This window comes from Megalobrama amblycephala, linkage group LG13, assembly GCF_018812025.1.
Source record: "Megalobrama amblycephala isolate DHTTF-2021 linkage group LG13, ASM1881202v1, whole genome shotgun sequence".
Lineage (NCBI taxonomy): Eukaryota > Metazoa > Chordata > Actinopteri > Cypriniformes > Xenocyprididae > Megalobrama > Megalobrama amblycephala.
In genome coordinates, this window is record NC_063056.1 from 16,556,905 (window position 1) to 16,577,664 (window position 20,760).

Sequence of the window (20,760 nt, forward strand, 5' to 3'; positions counted from 1 at the left end):
TGAAATAGATTTTTTTTTTTTTTTGCTATTATGCAGGAGAGGCATTTGCCCAGTCTACTGCTGTTCCATTACTCTCACCATCCAAAGTGGAAAATCTGATCCGGGCACCGAAAGGCTGCGGAGAGCAGACCATGATCTTCATGTCTCCAACTGCTTTATCAATCCGCTACCTGGACAAAAGCCAAAGATGGCTGGAACTGGAAGCAGGATCCAGAGACAAAGCATTAGATTTCATTGAGCAAGGTTTAGTGTACCTGTATGGCACAACACAATCTCATGACAATTTGAAACTATTTGACGTTTTAGCTGGGTAATTCATATGAATTCAATACGATCTCATCCATATGTTTTCTTATAACCTACTTACGCCCCAGTGATGGGTATGTTAAGGGGTAGACCTTCACTCGTACCTACTTTTTTTAATCATGTCCCTGCTAATTCATATGAAATTGCCACTTCGTAACTTCATAAAATAGTATGTTTTCCTGTGAGATTATTTGTTACTGAATGTCACATAAGAGATTTAAAGATATATTTTTAAAAATGTCAATCCAATGGACCTCAGTCTGGGTAGATGTCATGTTAAGATAAATCAGAGCAAGCTATGACGCTTAGTACAGTCTGTTCAAGTTTCTAAATCTGCCTACTGGGGAATCTGAAAAAAAAAAAAAAAGTCTTTTGAATTTTATCTACAGAAGTAAGAAAATCATATGGGTTTGAAAAAAAGGTGAAAAATGAATGACATATTTTTTTACTTTTGAGTGAATTTTCTTCAGTCAGCACCAAATATCCCTCAAAGCCAAGTTTTCATTAACAAAAACATTACATATAACCTCTTTCCTGACTAAGGTCTATGATTTAACACAATTTGTGTCAGGCTGTACCCTGTCACTATAAATGTTTGTGGTGTCATTTTATTTTGGCAGCTTATGATCGAATTTTAACATTCAAAAAGCCTGATGGATCTTATGGAGCCTGGCTAAAGCATCCGACAAGTACCTGGTAAATGAAAAATAAAGTCATACAAATGTTTCATGCAAATGAATGCAGCACTTGCCACATCCCATATATATTTTACACAATAAAATATACTTTTTTAGATTTTGAATCCTAAACAATTTGAAGTATCAGATGGCTTATCATTTCTCATAGGTTGACTGCGCTGGTGGTGAAAGTGCTGTCTATTGTGGCTGATCGACAGATAGAAACTCTTGAACAGCAAGGAACAACAGAAAGGTTGATTTCACAGGAGGACATCCGCCAAGCAGTCACATATCTGATTAAAACACAGAGCTCAGATGGGTCCTTCACTGATGCTAATCCAGTCTATCACAGGGAAATGCAGGTCTGAATGCCTCCCATCATTTGCCAGTAAACCAAGGGGTTTTGCAAAAAGCTTTACCCTGTCAAACATTGCAAAATCGTATAAACAGGAATTGCATTCCTGTGGTACTGCATTAATTGTGCTGATATTCAGTGTTTTTGTTGTAGGGAGGTATTGGAGGAGTTGAACAAGATGCCTCTTTAACAGCTTTTATCACGATAGCCCTCAAACATTCCCTCCCTTTCTTGGACAGAGAAATAACCAATGTGGTAAGAACCAGTGATTGCATCATTTACACAGGCCTCAAGAAGTATTTGGACACCTAAGCCACAATTTACAGCACAACTAAGAGGATATGGTGATGAAAAAAAATGTGAGATGGCAGGAAAATTATATTTTAATGCTTTTGTATTTGCCCTTCTCACAAAAGCATTAAAAAAAGCATTATTTTATCACCAGTTTTGCATTCACTTTCAATATACAAAACTTTTGTGGGTGAACCTAAAGTTTCTTAGAGAAACAAAGTGTGAGGGGAATGCAAAAGCATAAAAATATTTTATTTCCATGTCCATGTTAGGGGCTCTGTAAAAATGTGAAAATATATCACTTGGTATATATTTTGTATAAAATGCACTGAAATTTTAACATTGTAAAGTGAGACTTGAGTGTCCAATACTTTGTGGAGCAACTGCAATGGAAATACATGCCTCTGGATACATTTCTGCAAAACCTGAAATGCGTTGCTCCTGGTAAATTTCGCTGAACTTTTGTGTCTCACAATAGGTGCTGTAAGCGATAAAACGTAAAAAGTGCCTGTGGGTACATTTTTTGTACAATGATATTACATTGCTTGCAGCACATTTCACAGCAGTTTCAATGTTAAATGCCCCTGGCTCTAAATAGTGTCAGTTTTCTCAGAACCATGCGACTTTGGCAAAATTGTATTATGTTGGTCAACGCACGTATCATGGCACTTTAAAAATGAAATGTCTGTTGTGTTACACAAAAAAGGTTAATGATTTATCGTGTTTGAAAATAATGTACCACCTACACTATACCGAAATCAACAGTGTGAGCATAAGTAAAAGTGAGACAAAAACACATATGCTTAAGCAACCATGCTGATTTAGCTTCTGTCTATGAGGCTTTGAGCCCTTTTGTTGAGGATCGTGACTTGTGTTTCACGGGACTCATACCCCAAGTTATCCACATCATAAGTGCAATGCTGTACCAAGTGAGCTACCAAGCATGTTTACAACATCAAAGCTATAGGCCTACGTATGGACCTAGTTATGTGATGCAAATGTCAAAACTAAATCATTCATTATGGTAAGTGTAGCTAAGTAGCTATTGTGCAAGGAACTGGATGAAAACAAATCTTTATTACTAATTATAAATTGCCCTGTAATCCCCGTAAATAATTTGTGTCAAAAGGAGCAAAAGTTATTGGTGTTTTACTGCCTCTAGTGGTCATTTCAGCTGGAAACTGCAGTGAAATGTATGTATAAGTACATTTTTGCAGTTTTGCAGAAATGTAGTTAGAGTTATGTATTTCCAATTAGCTTGGATTGACAGAAAGGCTGTAATAGATACTAAAAAAAGAATACAATGTTTTAATAAAAATGCTCTTAAAAATGCTTTTAATGCTCACTAGGAGAAAAGCATCTCTCGTGCCACCAACTTCCTCCTTAAACGGGTTGATGATCTGAAAAGACCTTATGCCTTAGCCATTACAGCGTACTGTTTGTCAACCTGCCTCAGTGACCGAACTCAAGCACTGTCAGCATGGAGTAAACTCAAAAGTTTTGCAAAACCAGGTATCATACCAAGTACTGACTTCTTTATGGAAGTGTTCTTGACTTTAATCATTCATTTTAGTCATTCATTAATGTACTTCTGTGAATTCTTTCCTCTCACCTGCTCAATTGAACTGGTAAGCTGGAGAGTGTCTTGTGTGGCAAGATGATGACAATATGCGACTGGTAAATGAGGTTAAAAGTAATCGTGTGCCCCCTGGAATGGCGTTAACAGTAGAGACCACCGCATACGCTCTCCTGACTGCACTAGCGCAAAATGACTTAATAACAGCACATGCTGCTGCATGCTTCTTGTCTTCACAAGAGAACTATGAAGGTGGTTTCAAATCAACACAGGTAAGTCTAATGAGACTGAATGAAATTGTATGTATGTTACTTTGATTACAAAGAGTATTTGGAGGAATTGTAAAATGACACTATTTTATTCTATTCAAACACACTTTAGGACACTATCATGGCTTTGGAAGCCCTCTCAGAGTATGCACTGAGAATACCAGACACCCCCATCACTATAGTTAGTGCACAGTTCACCGTTCCAGGAAGGTCTGAGATGGAGAAGCTGCATTTGGACAAACATGAAAAGAAAGTGGAAACAGAATTAAAGGTAAACAGTTTGAACCTGTGGCTGGGTAATATAACCAGATAAGCTATTGCTACTTGAAAGTTTGTGAACCCCACTGGGAAAGCTTCTATTGTTATATAAAATACACACATTATTATAAAATCTTTACTAAAACCCCATTTCATTACAAAAACATTTAAAAATGAATGTTAGAATTGTATGGAAGATACTGCAGCAAATATATATTAGATATGTGTTCATTTTATGGGAAATTGTGTTAAATAGAAAAAAGTAATAATTCTTTTAAAATAAAAATAATTCATGTAGGTTCAATAATGTGGGTAAATAACTGGGACAGACACAAATCTAACAAAATGGCTAAGGAGAATGAAAGATTAAAGTCAAAATTCTGTCCTAAATATAAAATACTGTAGCATGACACACACATATACCTACAAGAATGGGGGTGTATAGAGTACTGTATATTGAAAAGAGGATATTAAGGACATAATTTGGCCTGCTGTACTAAGGTGTCACTGTAAGTTAACATGTTCTTATAAACATAGTTTCACTGTGACTTTCAATTATCTTAGTTTTATCTTAGTATTTTTTTCATGCTGATCTGTTTATCATGTTATCTCTTTTGTCTTTCCAGAGACTAGTAGGAAGAGAAATAGATGTAAGCCTTTCAGGAGAAGGAAAAGTTAAAATGAAAGTGAGCAGTGTGTATTTTATATCCTTTACATTGAAACTCTAAGCTGCGTTGGCGCTACGGGAATGCTTCTGCAGGTGTGAAAACACAGCAATCCTGATTGGCTGTCGTGAGGTCAGGTGATGTAGCATAGCTTGTCAGCAAGACAAATAAAAGGGCACATCACGGAATCCCCAGCTTCTTTGTTTTCAGGAAGCCACTTGTCTGTTTGCATTTGTGTGATATTGTTTGTCATATTGTTTGTCTCACTCTGTTTTTAGACAGTATGGCAAGCAGAAATTCTAAGATTAGGAGTTTTGCTCCCACTTTATTATGGGGGGGGATGACACACATGATCTGTATGTTATGTGTTTGGGAGCGGAGCATGCTCAGCCAGCACTCAAAATGGCTGACTGTCCTTTTTGTGAGTGTTACGCAATAAAGGAAACTCCAAGCTCCATGATTGCTCTCTTCTCGAGCAATCAGAGTCAGGCATTTGCACCTCATGATTCGGGTCCCGCATTTGCTGAGGCTTCGATTATGGGGATTGCAACTGAGTTGGCAGAGGCGGAACTTGAGACGGGTATCTCTTGTACTCTCTACTGACTCTGAAAGCAACCTTGTGGCTCAGATCCCACATTTGCTGACATGGATCATGCTTGCAGTTTGAAGTGAAAGCAGACAGACGTCCCCCTTTGTCTCTCCAGCTGCGTGCAAGGGGTCCCAAGATGTTTTAGTAAAAGAAAAACAGAAAAATTCAGTTATTCTAAATGTACCATGTAAAATACAACTTGGTTTGTTTACTGACCGCATTTGACTTTGTGAGTTAAATGTTAAAATGTATCTAGCTTTGAAGATTTGGAGATTTTTTTTTTGGAGATTTGGAGAACGAGATTTTCTCGTCCATATAAGGTGCATAGGTCTGAGACTGAACCTCAAGAAAAGTGTGATATATTCAAGTCAGAGAACCACTTTTCTCGGGGCTGCATGGGACTCAACCACTATGCAGGCATGTCGATCTTTGCCATTATGCAGTATTTCGGGGCATGCAAATCTGGAAGCAGGCATACTGTCGAGGGAAGGGATGAGGCCTGGGGAAATCCACTTTCAGTTGGTGGAATTCATAAGGCAGAGTTGTCTTGTTTGCCTCCGAGGAGTCGATCCCTTTTTCCCTCTGGTTCGCCCTCACACCTCCAGCTCCTTTAGGACTGGGCGCCATGGCACAGACATGGCTGAGGCTTGGTCTGTACACCTTTCCTCTAGTGAGGGTTCGCCAAGACCGACTGCACCTATTATTAGTGGCTCCATTTTGGTCAGCCCAAGTCTTGTTTTAGGATCTAGTGTCTATCCTGTATGGCACTCCTTGAGAGATTTCTGTCCAGAGAGACCTCCTGTCTCAAGTGCATGGGTCAATCTATCACCCCAGTCTGGAGATCTAGAAACTTTTGGTCTTGGCCCCTGAGGGGCACCAGCTCATAGATTCCAGTCTCTCAACTAAGGTTGTTGAAATGATTCTGAGTTCCAGAGGTCCCTCTACAAGAAAATTGTATGCCCTAAAATGGCTACTCTTTGAGTCATTGTGGTTGGAAAACACCACTTGAACCCAGTCCACTGTCCAATTGGTAAAGTGCTGGAGTTCTCCAAGAGTGCCTCTCATCAGCTAGCCCCTGCTGCCCTTAAGGTATACATGGCTGCTATTTCTCCTAGCTACCAAACTTCGAGCTTAGAGCTTTTTTGGGGAGGCACCCCTTGGTGTCTCCATTTTGTCATGATGTCAGGCAGCTAAGGGCTATCTACAGGCAGCAAGTTCCTTCTTGGGACCTTTCTCTGGTCTGGGAAGGTTTATTCCATTTCAACCCTTAGAGTCAGCCTCCAAGTAGTTACTGCCTCTTTAAGTTGGCATTGACTTTGTTTAGAAGAGCAGGAGATCGTTCAGAATAGCTTCCTCCTTTTGCGACTACTCATTCAGTCATACTTCAGGCCTTCTTCCTTCGCTGTATGAATCACCAGAGCAAGAAAAGCTTTGTCTAGTCACACTCTTAGTATTTACATCCACTGCTCAGGCCAGTGGCATGAATCTACTCAGTTATGGGTCTGCTTGGAGGTCACAGCAAGGGGTCTGCAGTCACCTAACTGTGCCTTTTGAATTGGAAAACATATGCAGTTTCTCTGACTTATGAAGCCCATGGAATGGCTTTGCCTCTAGGTGTCAGAGCTCTTTCCAATTTGGCTGAGGCACTATCCAAAATCCCTAAGAGCCTCCCCTTGTGGGTGGAATTTGGGCAAACCTCGACATTGTGTGCTGGATTTTCTTTGGGGCCCTTAGGGGGCACCTCTACTCATCCAGCCACCCTTGGTGATTCTTGAGGTGCAGTCTATTGATGTTCCCCAAGAATCAACGCTATGACACAGTGTCTCATTCCAAAATGAGATGACATATATGTATATATATATATATATATATATATATATATATCACAAATATATAATATATAAAACAATTAATTTGTAATATTATTTTAAATATTGCTGTCACTGTATTTTTGATCAAATAAATGCTGATATATACATATATTCTGTTTTGCTACTGTAGGTGGCAAAGGCATATTATGCTCTTAAGGAAGACTCCAACTGCGCTGATTTGTCAATAAATGTGAATGTAAGGGGAAAAGTGGAATACACAAGTGAGTTACGGAATATCTATGGCAGAATTCAGGCCTAATTTAACTATACATTTAACTTTATTCATATATTCATATCTAATTTATGCAGATTATTAGATATAATATACATATATTATGTCACAGTGCAATAACTGCAATTATTCTTACATTAGCTGAAGTACAACAAACTTACAATTACTATGAGGACTATGAACTGGCAGAAGAGAGGAATGAGGAGGAAGATCTCCCCCAGTCAGGCATTGAGTGGTTTGATGCTCGCAGCAGACAAAGAAGAGACACCACTCAAAACACACAAAATGATGTGGTTTATACAGTGTGTGTCAGGTGAGAAAAAAGTATTCGGACAAACATCAGTCAACTCAATCATAATCTGCTGTTTTGAAGGGTATTATCATAATCTTGCATAATCTTGTTATAATCATAAACTATATCTGGGGTTCTCAACTCTGGCCCTCGAGATCCACTTTCCTGCAGAGTTTAGTTCCAACCCTAATCAAACACACCTGAACAAGCTAATCAAGGTCGTCAGGATTACTATAAAGCATGGGCAAAGCCACTGGAAGGCAAGCCTGCAACCTTTAGCCAAAAAAACGTAACGGCTGATGTTAACGCTCCGCCTCTGGTGCTACGCAGGGAAGGAGACCAGAGGCTGTTTTTTGAATGGATGTCAATGGATGAGAGGCTTCACTATGCTGATTACACAGCTTTGGTGGGGAAATAGCTAATCATTTAATTAATCCACAGCCTGTTTGCTAATCTTCAGCATGTTTTACACTTAACAATACTTTTGTTGGGAACTACATGTAGATTTTAGCTTGATAAAAATGTATTTTTTCAAGAGAAGGCAGACTAGGGAATGTTGATGTCACTGCCATTACACGATAGGCTGAGAGGTGCCGCACGTGATCGTTACCACGTAGTCGTTACCACGTAGTCGTTACCTTTCTCCAATGGTAAGAGATACAGACCCTCTTATCTCCCTATAATAATATGATCTCTGGCATGGGTCTCCAGCCCTGCTCCTGGAGGGCTACCACCCTGCAGATTTCATCTCCACCCCCAATCAAATGCACCTGAAGCAGCTAATCAAGGTGTTCATGGCTGCTTAATAATTACAGACAGGTGTGTTGGAGCAGGGTTGGAACTGATGTCTGCTGGACAGTAGCCCTCCAGCAGGGTTGGAGATCCCTGCCATAAAGTTACAGGCATGTAAGTTTGATCAAGGTTGGAGCTAAACTCTGCAGGAAAGTGGACCTCAAAGGCCAGAGTTGAGAACCCCTGATCTGTATCATCATCATCATCTGTCTTCTCTCACAGTCACACACCGGGGAGGAACCTGTCTGGAATGGCCATTGCTGACATCACTCTACTTAGTGGCTTTGATGCAATCAATACAGATCTGGAAAAGGTCAACCATAATCTTATCCAATATATTTTGACTTTATTTTCATTAACGTTTTGGCATGTTTTTCCTTTAAAGATTTTCTTTTTTTAAATCTTGCACTCTTATATTTAAAAAAATATTTGTAAAAATATTTGTTTATATAGAATTTATACACTGATGAGCCAAAACACCTTATGTTCAGTCACAGGTGAAGGAAATATTATTGACTGTCTCCAAACAAGGCCACATCTATGGGTAGATTAGATGGTAAACAAACAATCAGTTTTCATAATCAATGTGTTGGATGCAGGAAAAATGGGCAGGAATAAAAATCTGAGCAAATTCGATGAGGGTCAAATTGTTATGGCAAGGTGTCTGCATCAGAGTATTGAAATGGCAAGGTTTGTTGGTTGATCCCGATCAGCAGGTGTGAGAATTTACCAACAATGGTCTAAGGAGGTACAAACCACAAACCGTGATGTGACCATCAGAACTGGACCTTGGAGCAGTGGAAGAAGGTCATCTGATCTGAAGAGTCCCATTTTCCATTACATCATGTGGACGGCTGTGTACGTGTGCACCGTTTACCTGGGAAAGTGATGGCACCAGGATGCACTGTGGGATGACAACAAGCTGCTAGAGGAAGTGTGATGCCCTAGGAAATATTCTGCTGGGAATCCCTGGGTGCCACCCTGGATGTGGACTTAAATTTGACATGTGCCACCTACCTAAACATTGTTGCAGACCAGGTGCAGCCCTTCATGACAATGGTGTTCCCTGGTGGAAGTGGCCTCTTTCAGCAGGATGATGCACCCTGCCACACTGTACACATTGTTCAGGAATGGTTTGAGGAACATAATGAAGAGTTCAAGGTGTTGCCCTGGCCTCCAAATTCCCCAGATCTCAATCCATTTGAGCATCTGTGGGAAGTGCTGCACCAACAAGTTTGATCCATGGCGGCTCCACCTCACAACCTACAGGACTTGAGATATCTGCTGCTAATGTCTTTGTGCCAGATATCACAAGACACCTTCAGGGGTGATGCAAAGGCTTCGGTAGTGTTACATTAGTAGCCCATCTTTACATTAGTAGCCCATAAACATAAACAAAACCACAACGGTAATCCCAGGCCTTGTCCTCTCTCGTCTTACACTGTCATCACTCCTTTTATTCTTCCAGAGCTCCTCCAAAGGACTTGAGACCAGTGTTTGGCGCAGGTGTTGCTCATAAACATTCACTCAACTCCCATGGATTAGTATTCTTATGGCTTGACTTGATTGCATGTAAATGGTTGTATATATGGGTCACGTCAATCTAAAAAGAAGAAAAGAGGGTCGCTTTTAAAAACTTTTTTGAAAAGCACTGCATTACAATATGACACAAGATGCTTATCCTACAGCCAATGAGTCTGGTTCAGTGTTTACTGTAGTCTAGTCTTGCAGAGTACCATTCATTCCTCTGAAACCGTCTACCTCCACCAGCTCCACTTGTCAAGATCTGCTACAGGATTTATGTGTTTCTATTCATTCAGCAGCAGCATATCTTACATGCTCACAGCAGCTGGTCTGACTATCTAATAGCAGTAGCAAGTCCATATTTGCTTAACAGCAGCAGCAGCATAGCAGATCTAGTCTGCTAAGACCAAATACATTAAATGTGCCATCGAATGGAAAATATAATTTACCTTGGCATAGTTGAATAACAAGAGTTCAGTACATGGAAATGACATACAGTGAGTCTCAAACACCATTGTTTCATCCTTCTTATATAAATCTTATTTGTTTAAAAGACCTCCGAAGAACAGGCGAATCTCAACATAACACCGACTGTTATGTAACAGTCGGGATCATTAATATGTACGCCCCCAATATTTGCATATGCCAGCCCATGTTCAAGGCATTACACAAGAGCAGCCAGAATTAATGTCTGAATCTGTGCACAGCTGAATCATCAGACTAGGTAAGCAAACAAGGACAATAGCGAAAAATGGCAGATGGAGCAATAATAACTGACATGATCCATGATATCATGATATTTTTAGTGATATTTGTAAATGGTCTTTCTAAATGATTCGTTAGCATGTTGCTAATGTACTGTTAAAGTGGTTAAAGTTACCATCGTTTCTTACTGTATTCACGGAGACAAGAGCCGTCGCTATTTTCATTTTTAAACACTTGCAGTCTGTATAATGCATGAACACAACGTCATTCGTTATAAATCTCTCCAACAGTGTGTAATGTTAGCTTTAGCCACAGACCACAGCCTCAAACTGATTTAGAATCAAATGTAAACATCCGGGGGCGGGGGAGCACGAGAATTAAAGGGGCCGCAACCTGAATCGGTGCATTTCTAATTATGCCCCAAAATTTAGTTAAAAAAAAATTTATTAAAAAAATCTATGGGGTATTTTGAGCTGAAACTTCACAGACACATTCAGGGGACACCTTAGACTTATATTACATCTTGTAAAAAAAACGTTTGATGGCACCTTTAACATTGCCATATTCATTATATTCATATGTCATAATTGAAATTATTTAAAATGTGTAATCCTTGTCTTTATCCTGTGTTTTAACATTCATTTGTCTGAATCTTATGATGGACTGAGTGGTCTTTCTGCATTTTTCAGTTGTTTTTATTTTTTCTCTAATTTTCTGTAACATTCTCACCAACAGCTGAAAGACCTGGTTGACAGATATATTTCTCACTATGAGCTCACACGTGGAAGAGTGCTGTTGTACTTCAATGAGGTGACATGACAAACACACAGTCATAGTTAATCACATCTCCCTATAATAAAAATCAAACTTATCTCTCTGTCACCCCTCAGATAGATGAAGGTGAGGCCTGTATAGCATTCGGAGCCAAGCAAAGTGTGCCCATTGAATTAGTTCAACCAGCTCCTGCTACGTTTTACGATTACTATGAACCAGGCAAGCTATTCCTCTTATTTCAATATTGAATAAAGGGGCATAATGTAAATGTCAGGGTGATACATGTAACAGTTCACCACGCAGAGATTAAGGATGAACCCAATAGCAGGGGTTATTCCAGAAAGCAGATTATGTGACATACCTGTGTATGTTTAAGGGTAAGTAAGCAAATAACCTCAACTTTCAGTTTCAAAAACAGAGGTAACTTTCAGGGTATGTAGAACATAACCTGCTCCGGAGTGCTCCAGATTCGTCGCTCTGTTGAGAATGTCGTGTGTGTTAACCTTGAGCATACTCTTGAGTTGGCTGAACTTAATCCCGAACACATTTTACTTTTTAATTGATGGTTAAAAGTACAACACAATATATTTGGAGTTGTTACATTGAAACTTTTCTTTAAAATGGTATAAAAGTAAAAAAAAAACAAAAAAAAAACACACACACACATTTGAAACCAACATGAATACAGAGTACTTTAAAAAAAAAATTGTTTTAATCTATATTTTCACCCCTTTTATTTATTGTGGATGCTCTGATTTGATATCAATCCCCATCGTTTTCACAGACAGGAGATGTTCTGTGCTGTACAGCGCCCCCAAGAGGAGCAACATGGTTTCTGTCCTGTGCTCAGATGATGTGTGCCAATGTGCAGAAAGTAGGTTCTTAGTTATTCGTTTACCATTCAAACAAACATAAAACCCGTCAGCATATCTACAGTACACTAATCTGATGATTTATTGTAGAATCGGTTTGAGTTTTATGCCATAGTTAAATCTAATGGTCTGTGTCATCAGGGGGCTGTTTCACCGAGAAGAAAACAATCGAGATGAACATCACCAAAAAGGACAGATTTGATTATGCTTGTTACCACTCCAACATTGACTATGGTTTGTGACACTATAATTAAACGTAAAAGATCTTTAAGAGTCAAGAATTTTCAATGAAATATTATTAACTCGAGAAATTATGGCAAGCTGGGGCATATATGACCTTACTTATTCATTCTTTTTCTGACAGCACTTGAAGTCATTGTGAATTCAGTTACTGAAGAGAGCAACTTTAAGTTGTATTCAACATCTGTGAATGTGGTCCTCAGAAATAGTAAGGCATTTTTATTATTTATCCTGAAAATTAGTGTTGCATGTTTTACAGTAATTATGATGAATACAGATCAAGTCATGAGAATTTTAAAAAATAAATGAAGAAAGGACACTGTGCTGAGCTTGTTATTTTATTAGAAATGCTCAGATAAACTAAGACTTTAACCTATAAACCTCAGCGGGAGACTTGGACATTAGCCCAGACAGCACACGGGTGTTTGCCAAGAGAAAGCACTGCAAGGGTGAGCTGAAAGAGGGCAATACATACCTCATCATGGGTAATGATGGCCCCACCAAAGACTCAAATGGAAAGTAAGTATATTTTAATCATTTAGCGGTTGTATTTTTTATTGAGATAGAAAGTTTGTGTGTGCCTTTTGTTCCTAATAGCCTATAAGGTTTAGTACACCCAAAAATGAAAATTCTGTCATTAATTACACACCCGTAAGACCTTCATTTATCTTCAGATTAAATTAAAGGGGGGGGGGGTATCTCGCAAATCTTATGTTAATCTTGAGTTCCTATAGAGTAGTAGTGCATCCTTCCTATCTCCAAAAAGTCTTTAGTTTAATCATATTTATAAAAGATATATATGCTGTACCGAGTATTTCCGAAAAAAGCAGAGTGCCTGGAGGCGTGTCCTGTGAGCGGAGAGTGACGAGCTATCACGTGTATGCGCAGCTTTTGTGTAGAGATCGTCTACAAGCTATCAATGGTCAGCTAAACAACTGTATTTAAACACACAATACACCATTGCATTATCCCTGGATAACTTTTGAATCACAATAATGAATATAGCGTATAAATGATGAATAATAATTGTATTAATTCACTACGTTCGTATTGTTTACATTACGATATATGCACTCAGGCGCCTATTGCCACCAAAACAGACATTTGAAGCAGTTTCACTCACCACCTGCTGTTTCGACTCATGACCGGGATCATTATCACTGTGACCGCTCCATCTTTCAGTTTCAAACGATCTGTAAATCCAGAGTTTAACTGGGCCTTGTTTTTGAAACCATAAGCACCGATCCTGAGGGCTTGAGCGGCCGCGGAAAAACACAAAATATTCTCCATTCATTTTAACCAATAAAAAAGTGATTGTAACGATCAGTTTCTATGGTTATTTTAATAACAAATGTCGAGAGCGCATCAATGTAATGGGTGAGAACAAAACTCTCAGCAAGAGTTAGGAAGCAAGGTTATCTTTCCCTCACAACCAAAAACTCACTTCTTTGGTGACATTGTTGATTTCGTGCAGTCCTGTGACCTGTGCAGCGCTGCCGACGACTTCCGTAAACACGAACGTGCGTCGATCCTATTGCTCTGTGCGTCGATCGCCCTTCCGGGGGAAGTGCCCATATAAGGAAATTCCACCCTCGTTGACGTCACTTAGGACCACGCTTGAAAAAGAAATCCGACACCTGTGACGATTTGGAGGAGAATTTTTGGAACAGAAATACTCCATCATATATCCAACTCATGTTTTGAAACTTTGGCCATGTTTAGCATGAGAATCCAACTCTTTAACAGTGTAAATAAGTCAGAATACATGAAATAGTATTATACCCCCCCTTTAAGATATTTTTGATAAAATCCGATGGCTCAGTGAGGCCTCCATTGACAGCAAGATAATTAACACTTTCAAATGCCCAGAAAGGTACTAAAGACATATTTAAAACAGTCATGTGAAATGGAAACAATCATGTGACTACAGTGTTTCAACCTTGATGTTATGAAGCGACAAGAATACTTTTTGTGTGCCAAAACACAATGCATGTGCTCGCAAGTTCTGATTTTTCGTTTATGATTTATAGGCTTTTGAGTTTATTTTGCCACGCCCATTTTCTAAATGACCCTGTTATAGCAACCCAAAGGGTAAAGTTAAACTTTTTTTGATAATTATTGATCTAGAGCGTCCAGAGAATTGTCCTGCACTGGTTTTGTTCCGATCAGATGAAAAATCTAGGACTAGTTTGCAAAAGTAGGTTTTTCAGATATCCATGAATAATTAATGAACAATTTGATTGACAGCATTGGTTCTTGAGGCAAAGTTGTTAAGCATGAGGAGATCTATCAAATGATACGCATATTATGGGGCCCTATGATTTCCATGATGCATGAATTTAAAGTTGCAAATGTCTTTTCTCCAGTGTTGTGACATACTTCCAAGTGAAACGGAATATTGAATAAAGGGCGGAGTTTTACTTTAGCACTCCTCCTCCTCCATCTCTCCCTCACGGTTGGAGGATTGGAGTGGATTACGCGTTTTCAACCCAAGCCGTCAAAGTGACGTTGTCAGAGAAGGAAGCTATTCCAGACCGGAAGTAACTTTTCAGATTTTGATTAAAGATTACCGCGACAAACAATTTTTTTCAGTATATTAACTTGCACGGATTAATTGTTCACCTCAAGACTAGTAATATGCACTAACAAAGTAAATAGGGTCAATTTTGATTTCATATATACTAACACTAAAAGGCTTAAAAATAATATTAATAAATTATTAAGACTATATTTTTTAGGAACAATCTGTTTTTCTTCCATGTTTTAATTTTAACAGTAATGCTCTGTTTTGCAGCACTTCGTTTGATTAAAAAAAAAGTTTAATTTCATGATTAAATGATAAATTTAATTAATGTTATCCGTTCATTTGATTGCCAGAAAAAAGTAAATATGCAACAGAATTTCTGAAAAAACAAAACATTCATAAAAATAAATTTTTTAATTAATAAATTTGTTGTTTTTAAGAATTCAATTAATTAGACATTCTTTTTGACTATTAAAATTTAATTTAACCATTAAAATTGAATCCAAAAAATTAAAATGGAAAAAAACAGAATCCAGAAAAATGAAAATGGAAAAAACGGAATTTGGAAAAAAATAAAATGGAATTTGGGAAGCATAGGGCCCTAATATTGTGTGGATCTGTGAAACCGCACATGATTACAGAGGCGTAAAACTCGTTAGCGCCAACTAGTGGATGATTTCTTTCAAAATTCTTACAGACCTCTAGGATCCTGAGTCAAACATGCCCACCGAGTTTCGTTCTGACTGGCCTCTGTTAACCTTGCTTAATAGGTGCTCAAACTTCATTGGCCGATGGCGGCAATGTCCTCATAGACTATCATGCTCCCTAGGACCAAGACACTGCATGCTAAATTTCAAATTGATCGGACTAACGGTTGCATAGATACATGTTTTTTATCGTGACAAAAGATTGAGGCCCTTGGTTCCAATCGGGTCAAAACCTAGGACTAGTTCGCAAAAGTAGGTTTTCAAAAAACTCAAAATACCAGAGAATTGACGAGACATGCATCTTGTCCGCCTAAAACACACTTGAGCCTAGGCCTAGTGGCTCAGGAGTTATGAGCCATTTCGTACTTTTGACTGCTGTACCTCCCCCGTCAGGCCAATCGGGACGAGCCTTGGTGACATTGTAGGCGGTATGAGTACTACCAGCCCTCAAAGTTTCAAGTCTCTACGACTTACGGTTTGGTCTGCCCAATTACTTTTAGGTGAGAATGCTGATCCTTGGAAAATGTAACAATTACAATAGGGTTAAACCCCTAAAAATCTATTTCAAATAAAAGCTGTTCCCTTTCGAGGGAATTCACACTGCTTTGAAAGTAGCAATGCTATGGGAACCCATCTGCGTGACTGTGTCTTGAAGCACATGTGAAATCAGTCCAGTGGCATGGCAAGACATCAGCCCATAGCGTGTGACGTCATGAACGGGAAGCTATATAGCACACCCAGACCAAACAATGTCAGCTTCTGTACCTTCAGAAAGCGCTCTGTGTGAACTGTCTATCATATTTATTGTTTGTTTGTCCCATAATCATTTACACTCAGTAAAAGTTATAACCAGTATTTTAGATTGTGTGTTCCTCCTTGCCCGTGTTACATCACAGGTGTGTATACTAGGGGTTGAATGACTTCAGATATTTTAAAGTCGATATTTATATGATTAAAGTCGAGTTGACGTCAACTAGTCGATGATGAAGTCATTAATGAACAAATAAGGGGCTGTTCACACAGAACGTGCTTTTCCATTCCAACGCGCTACTTTTCCATTGTTTTTCTATGTAAACGAGCTATAGATACACATGTAAATCCGTTGCGCACATCTTGCATCTTTTGCAGCAACTCGCGCATGATATGGCATTCTAAAAATGCGGCGCTCAAGTTCAAATCAGTTCAAATTTTTAAAAAAAGTCTCTAAGTCTTGTGTTTTTTTTCCACCATTCCACTGTCCGTGTCTTGCGTTTTTGAAAGCAAAAATGCATTCTGTGTGAACGAGCCTTTGAACCTCGAGCTGAGGTTGCCTTGTGTACAGCTATGGCATATGATATGATGCTGCCCACAAATATTTCTCCTACATAACAGCTTATTTTTATCAGTTCTTTTGTCTTTGAGTCATTGTATTTCTCACAGATTTCTGCTTGTTCTATATCAGATAGACTACAGATAATGTAGCACAGTAAAGATTACACTTATATGAATGCATTAGTGAGAGAGCGAGTGTGTGAATTAATTCTATTTGGCAGCTTATCTCTACAAATAGTGAAGCTGTGGGGTTTAGTTACTAAGAAATAAATGCTAGAACTTTTCAGTTTCTATTTTATAGATAAATCACAGAACAGTGTTGACAATACATTTCTGCGCTACTGAATGATTCTATGAGCACACGCGATCTGCGTGCTACTGTCTGTGTGTGCCCAATGTAGCAGCGCAGTTTAGAATGGTGATTAACTTACGTGTACAATAAGCTGTTTAATACAAGCATTCATCCGATCAATATTGAGAATCCAGATGGTATAATCAAACATAGCTTGTGGAGCCCTACTGGAGTATGCATTTATTTGCCAGTAACTGTTGGATATGGAGCATAAATGTGGACTTTATCCTGCTGCGCCCTCTATAGGCTATGACCAGTGACTAGTCGACATCATGCTTAAAGCGTCACGGCAGAGCATTAAGGTCGACTATTCGATTAGTCGGTGCAACCCCTAGTGTATACACACAATTTATGTGTTGTTTTATGGGACCAGAGCATCATTAAGGGTATACTCACACTAGGCACGGTTGCCTCAAACTGAGCGCAATTGTCCCCCGATGTAACTTTTTATATGGAAGAAAACAGATGAAAAGCACTTTCGCTAAGATACTGCCTCATAGATTTATCATTTACCCACGCAGCGATTTTCACTTGCACGTTTAAAAGGATTGTTACGAAGGCAGGTGACGTTAATGGAGGAATTTGCAGCTACAATTCCTGTTCATCAATAAGATGAGAACCAGACCTGTTATAAACCCAACTACAATTGAATTAATTACATTAATTGAAAATTGTACTATCCACGTAGTAATAAAGATGTTTGTTGTCGTAATGATGACAGTAGCGCACACAAAAGTATAGCTGTTCATCCAGTTCTGCATGTGTACCGTGCCCGGAACAAACTGAACCGTGCTCTGGCCCACCTCTTCCAAGCAAATGAGGGACAGCTAAATGGACCGGGCACGGTACGGATTGATCACAGTAGTCAAATGAACCGGGCTTTTAGGGTCAAACGTGCTTGGGCACGTTTCAGAGAGCCTAGTTTGAGTACACCCTAAGGGCTAACTGTGCTCATTGTGAACGTCTGCCACTATGGATCTATGGACTGTCATTATTTCCAAGAAGGCTTCAGCTAAGAGGTAGTGACACCAGTGGCTCACACCACCTTATATGGTGCCCGCTTCTCCTTGGTGCCCTCAGGGCACCATTCTGACAACCCCGCCACCCATGGTGCTTTGGGGTGCAGCGGTTTCCAGCGAGTTCAGTTCTCAGTGTCCGCCCCAAGACGTTGCGCCACTGAGAGACTCACCCACTCTGAGGAGGGTTTTAGAGAAGTTGGTTCGGTTGTTCTCTGCCAGTCTTCCACTTCAGGGCTTTTTTTGTATGTTTTGGGTCGCTTAGGAAAGGTTCTCCAACGACCAAGCAGACAGTGAGCAATTGGATAGTCAAGACTATTTCTTTTGCTTATGAGGCATGCAGACAGACTTTACCTATGGCTGTCAGAGCACACTAAGAGAAGTATGGCAGCTTTAAAAGCAAGCCTTACACCGTGTACTAACCAGACATGATGCGATGTTGCAACACGCAATAAAAGGTATCTTTTCCATGTTAATCTGAGTTTTTGTCCTAACCAGCCACGACAGCGACACTCGAATATTCTATTTTAGAAAAGGTTTCTATTTATCCGCAACATCGCGGCTGAAACAGCAACACAAAGTATGGCAATGATAATATCATGGAATTGTTTATGTGCTTTATTTAATGTTAAAAGCGTCTAATGTGAGTTTGAATATCATTCTGTGTTCCCAGCTTTTGAGCTGTAATGAAAACAACACTGGCTAATTCACCTCAGATTGAAAATAAATAAATGGGCACAAGAACATTCAAACTGTCAACTCAATGCGAACAAACAAGTGCATTCTATGACAAAAATAGTTCAGTCGCTTTGTTTGTATTTTAAATAATGTTTAAATTATGTAATATTTATGAATTTTACTATGTACTTGCCCATTTCATTGTGTCCGCTGTGCTCTTGCCGAGAGAGCCCGCCCACACTCTCTTCTGATTGGCTGTGTTTTTTGATTACTAAATCAAATTACTAAATAGGTACTCATGTCCTAGATTTGTGCTTGCTATGATTCACACTAGACAGGCACTTGTCAGTACAGCAGAGTGGGTATTATCGTTCCCATAGCATCACTACTGCACAAGCTCCCTCGAAAGGAATATCTCAGGTTACGACTGTAACCATGGTTCCCTGAGAAGGGAATGAGACTCTACATTGCCCTGCCATACTTCCTGCTTACCTGTGATTGACTTGCTTTGGCCAAACATAAGCTGACATTGTGTCGTCCGGGTGCGCTATATAGCTTCCTGGTCATGAGTCACATGCTACTTGCTGACGTCCCGCCATGCTATTGGACTGAATTCACACATGCTTCAAAATGCAATCACACAGAGGCATTCCCATAGCATCACTACTTCCAACACAGCATCTTGTTCCCTTCTCAGAGAACCATGGTTCCAGTTGGTTACATGGTCACAGTTACAACCTGAGATGTTCTTTTGAACATTCTATTCATCAAAGAATCCTGAAAAAAATTATCATGGTTTCCACAAACTCACAGCAATAAAATGCAGCCTTGGTGAACATAAGAGACTTCTTTAAAAAAATATTTTAAAAATCTTACTGACTTCAAACTTTTGAATGGCAGTGTACATATAACATATTTAAAACCACTGTAAAACTAGAAAAAAAACGTATTATATTGTATTGTGGAAATAACTTAATACAAAGTTCTTATACATGAAATATACAGTAGCTGCCTATACATGAAAAATGTAGGATCCTTTGAATTGATATTATTGTATTTCAGGGTCCTTGGCATCAAAAACATAAAACAGCAACTCGAAAACAGCTGCACTAGCATATAGATGACCTTAAAGCTAATATACATGAACTCTTTCTTTCTCAGCATGCAGTACCTGCTGGATTCAAAGACATGGGTTGAGCAGAAGCTATCACCTTCAACCTGCCAAGCATCAGTCAACAGGATTTACTGCAAGGAGCTGAAAGATTTTGTGAAAGAGTACCAAGTTGATGGGTGTAACATGTAGCCTAAACTGCAATTTGGGGGAATTTAATTATTCCACATCACTACAGTAGAGGAGGAATTTACATTTATCTTGAATTGTAAATCAGCATTTCTTTTTATGCTACAGATTATGATAACTGAGAAGAACCTGTATGACATACATTTTCTTTATCTGTAATCATGTCTTGAAATAAATGTGCTTACATAACATTTAAGAGTCAGTAACTTTAAAACAATCCAATGAAGCATTGCAAATTAAATAATCAAAGTAAAAATAATGATGAAATATAAAATTATCCATTTTAAGTTGTTGATTATATCTATAGAAACAATATATTTTAAGTTTATTGAAAAATATGCACATGATCCACGTTTCCACCGCAGGAACTTTCCCCAAGAACTACAGACTTTGGGGTGGTACTCAGTGTGTTTCGACCACAGGGAACAGGGTCTAAATGAAGTTCCAGCTAAAAATTTCCCCCTCAGAAAGTCCCTGCCCATGAGGAAAGTTCAAGAACTTTCAGGGGTGGGACTTGGGTGTTGAACATGCTGAGTTCATGCCTCATTTTGATTGGTTGACTCCACACAGCATTTTATTTCATC

General features: G+C 39.0%; 1 protein-coding gene across 1 annotated transcript in view; it reads left to right on the forward strand.

Annotated features, from left to right (window-relative positions):
- Positions 1–20,367, forward strand: part of c4b (complement 4B (Chido blood group)) — a 36,924-nt gene extending 16,557 nt beyond the window's left edge. Inside the window, exons 24-41 of the mRNA XM_048152921.1 lie at positions 37–243; positions 927–1,002; positions 1,153–1,345; positions 1,492–1,593; positions 2,979–3,141; positions 3,263–3,477; positions 3,587–3,745; positions 4,359–4,418; positions 6,988–7,078; positions 7,231–7,402; positions 8,396–8,486; positions 11,138–11,212; positions 11,293–11,395; positions 11,961–12,050; positions 12,190–12,282; positions 12,413–12,496; positions 12,675–12,807; positions 20,038–20,367. Of these exons, the coding sequence (XP_048008878.1) occupies positions 37–243; positions 927–1,002; positions 1,153–1,345; positions 1,492–1,593; positions 2,979–3,141; positions 3,263–3,477; positions 3,587–3,745; positions 4,359–4,418; positions 6,988–7,078; positions 7,231–7,402; positions 8,396–8,486; positions 11,138–11,212; positions 11,293–11,395; positions 11,961–12,050; positions 12,190–12,282; positions 12,413–12,496; positions 12,675–12,807; positions 20,038–20,179 (2,249 nt within the window). The 3' untranslated portion in view covers positions 20,180–20,367. The remainder of the gene's footprint in view (positions 1–36; positions 244–926; positions 1,003–1,152; positions 1,346–1,491; positions 1,594–2,978; positions 3,142–3,262; positions 3,478–3,586; positions 3,746–4,358; positions 4,419–6,987; positions 7,079–7,230; positions 7,403–8,395; positions 8,487–11,137; positions 11,213–11,292; positions 11,396–11,960; positions 12,051–12,189; positions 12,283–12,412; positions 12,497–12,674; positions 12,808–20,037) is intronic.
- Positions 20,368–20,760: the final 393 nt, after the last annotated feature.